Genomic DNA, 3824 nt, shown 5'->3' on the forward strand with positions numbered 1-3824 from the left:
TATTGGGTTCTCAGAGCGCCTGGTTGTTGAACTAGTGGAAATCACCTCCCCAGTGTGTTCTAAAAGAAAACTCAGCGTGGGGGAGGTGTGGCAGTCACTTTTAGGGGCCGTAGCCTGCCAGAGGAGGCTTCGGGCAGGCTTATCGGCTGCAGCTGGTGCTGCGCTCCGGGCTGCTGGCAGCTCGCCCGGGTGGGCGGCAGCAGAGACGCGCGCCCCTGGCGGCGAGGGCGACGCGCTGGTGGCGCTAGGGCCTGCAGAGCCAGCGGGGCTTGCGGGAGCTCTCCTGCGGGCCCGGGCCCTCGCCCCCCGCCGCAGCGGGAGGCGTCGCCGGTGCCGGGCGCGTGTGGGAGGCGGGGACGGGCCGCGGCGAGCAAAGTCCAGGTCTGCGCGCCACTCGCTGCGGCCAACACGCGCGTGAAGTTCAGGTGAGGGAGGACGCGGCGGGAGAAAGGGACGGAGGGAAGGCAGCTGCAGTGGGACCTGCCTGGGAGCGGCTGCCACCAGTGCACCCGGCTCTGCGCCGGCTCTGCGCGTCCGGCCAGAGGCTCCTGGAGCCTGGAGCTCCCCCTCTCCAGGCAGCTGAGCCGGGTGCACTTGGACCTGAGGCTGTGGTTTCTCCCCAGGCTGAGATGGATCTTGAGGCAGCAAGAAACGGAACAGCACGGCGCCTGGACGGCGACTTTGAACTAGGCAGCATCAGGTATACAGGACCGCAGAGCCACTGGCTTTTCCGTTATAGCAGAGTCCTGGAAAGAAGTTGAGAGAATCGGTTGATGCCTCCGGCCTTTGGGATGAAGTCTTAAGTGTTCTTGAGGAATGTCACCCAGGCTCCTTTTGGAACAGGTTCAGAGAGAAGAGGCTGTCTTCAAAAGCGTCCCCCTCCCCTGGACACGGGTGATTTGATGAATATTGGCGTTGTGTAACATTCACTGTATTTTTATAAAGTAAACGTTTCACTCTTTTTAGCCATCATCTGGCTACTCGAGTTGGTAGAACTTCAAACACCTGCTATTGATGGCTGTGCTTTTGAACTAGGGTAGCGAAACAAGCCCTCCCCTTCTTCCTGTATTTCTCTTCTTTGCCCCAGTCTTCCCCTCCCCATCTGTAGACTGTTTGCCCTATTCCTCCTCTCTAGGGGGTGACGTGGAGAACAACCTCATTCTTCACTAACTTCTGCTTCGAAATCAGTTCCCCCCCCCAGTTGCAAGAGGGTGAACCTCGACGCTTCCCCTGCCAGTGGGTCTTCCTTCCTCCCCAACTCTCGTTCTCCCCCAGCCACAGAGAAGCACACTTACAGGCTTTCTGTCAGGCAGAGGGGCCTAGGCAAGTGTGTGCTTGTTTCCTCTTTCACTGTGGGGACAGTGAATCATTTTTACCCTCAGCTTCAAATAGTTTATGAGGCTATTACCGTCTCTGAGTTCATGCTAGGCCACCCGGAACAAACTGGCATGTGTCATGAAGTTGTCTTCTAGAGGGAGAAAATTTATCAGCTTTTGTAGTTGGTTCTCAAGCTGCAGGGGGCCTGATTAGCCAACTGACAAATATGGCTATCTGAATCTTAAACTGATGCATTGCTTCGGTTAATTGCTTTGGACTGCGGCATCGCCCTGTTCATTCTTAGAATCATGACGTTTATTCACAGAAAATTTAGGTTTGTCCATATCGAGTTATAAAAAACATATGGACGGTGTTACTTCTAACAGAAAAATGTGGTTTTGTCATCTGCAATTTAGGCTGGGGACGACTGTGAATCTATTAATAGATGGCTATTTATGTATTATACTGGCTGGGCATACTGACTAGTATTAGAAGGAGCAGTCCGTGAAAAAGGTGTAGTAACACTCAGGGCCAGGGAAGCTCTCAAGAAAAGCTCACAGTGTGTGGTTGGGAAGAAGGAAACACCTCAAAACCGAAATACACAAAAACTAGCTTGATATTGTAAGATTACAAAATGAAATATGAGACTAATTTTTATATAATAATACCAAGGTTGGTACACTCAAGGAAAGCTAAGCCCACTTCTGTTAGGCACAACAAACTGAGGAGGGCTAATATACCTGTTCTAGACATTCTGCATAGCCTATGGCACAGTCTCTTGTACACAGTCAGTGGCAAATGTTGAAAGGTACCAAGTGTGAAGAAAATTAATGAAGACAGAAAATTAGGAGAACATATCAGAAGTGTCTATCAATTTTAAGGAGGGTGGTTAGGGTAGGTCTTATTTTGAAGTCAATTACTGAGAAAGGGGAAATAAGCAGAAAGAACCATGGGTATTTGGGGAGCACTTTCTGGCAGCAATAATTAAGAGCTAAATGATCCTGAGGTCGGGACTGTATTTTCTGTATTCACAAAGTAGCAGAGAAACTAGGTCTGCCTATCTGAGCAGAGTACAGCTGGGAGTGGGGGATGCTGTCATGATCGTACCCTCAGAGACTATGGTCTGAGCAGCCAATATAAAGGTTTCAGTTTCACTCTGAGAAGTAGAGCCATTGCTGTTGCCTGAGTAGAGAAGTAGCCTGAGTTCTTAAGTAATTATATTGGCTACAGTTTCCAGTACACTAAAGCAAATGTAAATGGAGTTAAGTGGGACTATTCTAATGGGAATGCAGCAAGAAAACTGGGGAGAAGTAACCGGATCATAGATATAGCTTGAATCCAGAAAACTGTATTATCTAAAACCACTCCCCATGTCATCCAGAAAAGCAGTTTCCCTATAGAACAACTCATAGTTTTCTTCAAAAAAGAATAATTTAGGTGATTTGGCAAACATTATTACTATGTTCATCCTCTCACTGTAGACTAACTGTAAGGCTGTCTTGACCCTCTCCTCTGTATCCGGATGTCCTTGTAGTACCTTGGACAGTTACCTTTGTTCCTGATGGCTGCCTCGCAGCGGTGTGTGAAGCCAGATAATTTTGACAGCGGTCGTCTTCTTGTATTTAAAAATGTTATGATTCAAAACCATAGTTGCTAAGGTTTATGTTCAGTTTTAAATTTTAACAATTCTATTTTACAGCAACCAAGGCAGAGAAAAGAAGAAGAAAGTGAATTTAGTTGGCCTGTTGACACTGGTAAGTTGTGAAATACTAAGTGCTAATAATCCTGCCCTTCATTCAAATTTGGAGACTTGAGTGAATAGCCAGTCAGCAAGGGCTTTAAGTCTGTCTGTCTTATGCAGCACTGGATTGCCTCTGCTGTACCTGTGCCTATGGTTTGCCTAATTGTAAACAATGGCTTTAAGTCACAAGACAGATGATGAAGGAGATGGGGTAAGCTGGCTTCCAGCTTACTACTACTCAGAAGAAGAAGCGTTTCAGAAATACCATGGAAACCCACTGGCTTCAGGAAAACATCTCGATTCATAAAAAAAAAAAAAAAAAAAAAACCCTGTCAGTAACCCCACCCCCACCCCTGCCCAGCCCCCCTCCCCAAAATTAAATGTTGAAAACAACATTTCAAACAAAGAAATTCACACATACAACTAGCTTACCAGGAAATTAATGAACCTTGACATAATGATCACGTATTCTGATTCTGTTTCAGGCCATCCCCAGGGTTTTCCAAGGGTACAAGGCAAGCCAACATGTTTTTGTTTTTGTTTTTGTTTTTGTTTTTGTTTTTGTTTTTGTTTTTGTTTTGAAGACATCAAATCTGTTTTCATTTGTAATATGTCTCAGAGAGGCAGGTCAGGAAAGTGTTTGCTTGCTTTGAAAAATGTGATGTGTTTCAAACAGACAATCTTTGACAAAAAATAAAAAATAAAAAGAAAGAAAGAGAGAGAGGGGGAAGGAGAGAGAGAGAGAGAGAGAGAGAGAGAGAGAGAG

General features: G+C 46.7%; 1 protein-coding gene across 2 annotated transcripts in view; it reads left to right on the top strand.

Annotated features, from left to right (window-relative positions):
- The first annotated feature begins 233 nt into the window (after positions 1–233).
- The window catches only part of LOC110316212 (phosphatidylcholine translocator ABCB4), a 60657-nt gene continuing 57066 nt past the window's right edge, over positions 234–3824 (top strand). The window contains exons 1-3 of one of the 2 annotated variants that reach the window (XM_021190322.2): positions 234–425; positions 624–700; positions 3017–3071. In XM_021190322.2, the coding sequence (XP_021045981.1) occupies positions 630–700; positions 3017–3071 (126 nt within the window). In that variant the 5' untranslated portion in view covers positions 234–425; positions 624–629. Of the gene's footprint in view, positions 426–464; positions 701–3016; positions 3072–3824 lie in introns of those variants that run through there. The other variant, XM_029535479.1, reaches the window with a different exon arrangement.

Source organism: Mus pahari, chromosome 2 (genome assembly GCF_900095145.1).
Source record: "Mus pahari chromosome 2, PAHARI_EIJ_v1.1, whole genome shotgun sequence".
Classification (NCBI taxonomy): Eukaryota; Metazoa; Chordata; class Mammalia; order Rodentia; family Muridae; genus Mus; species Mus pahari.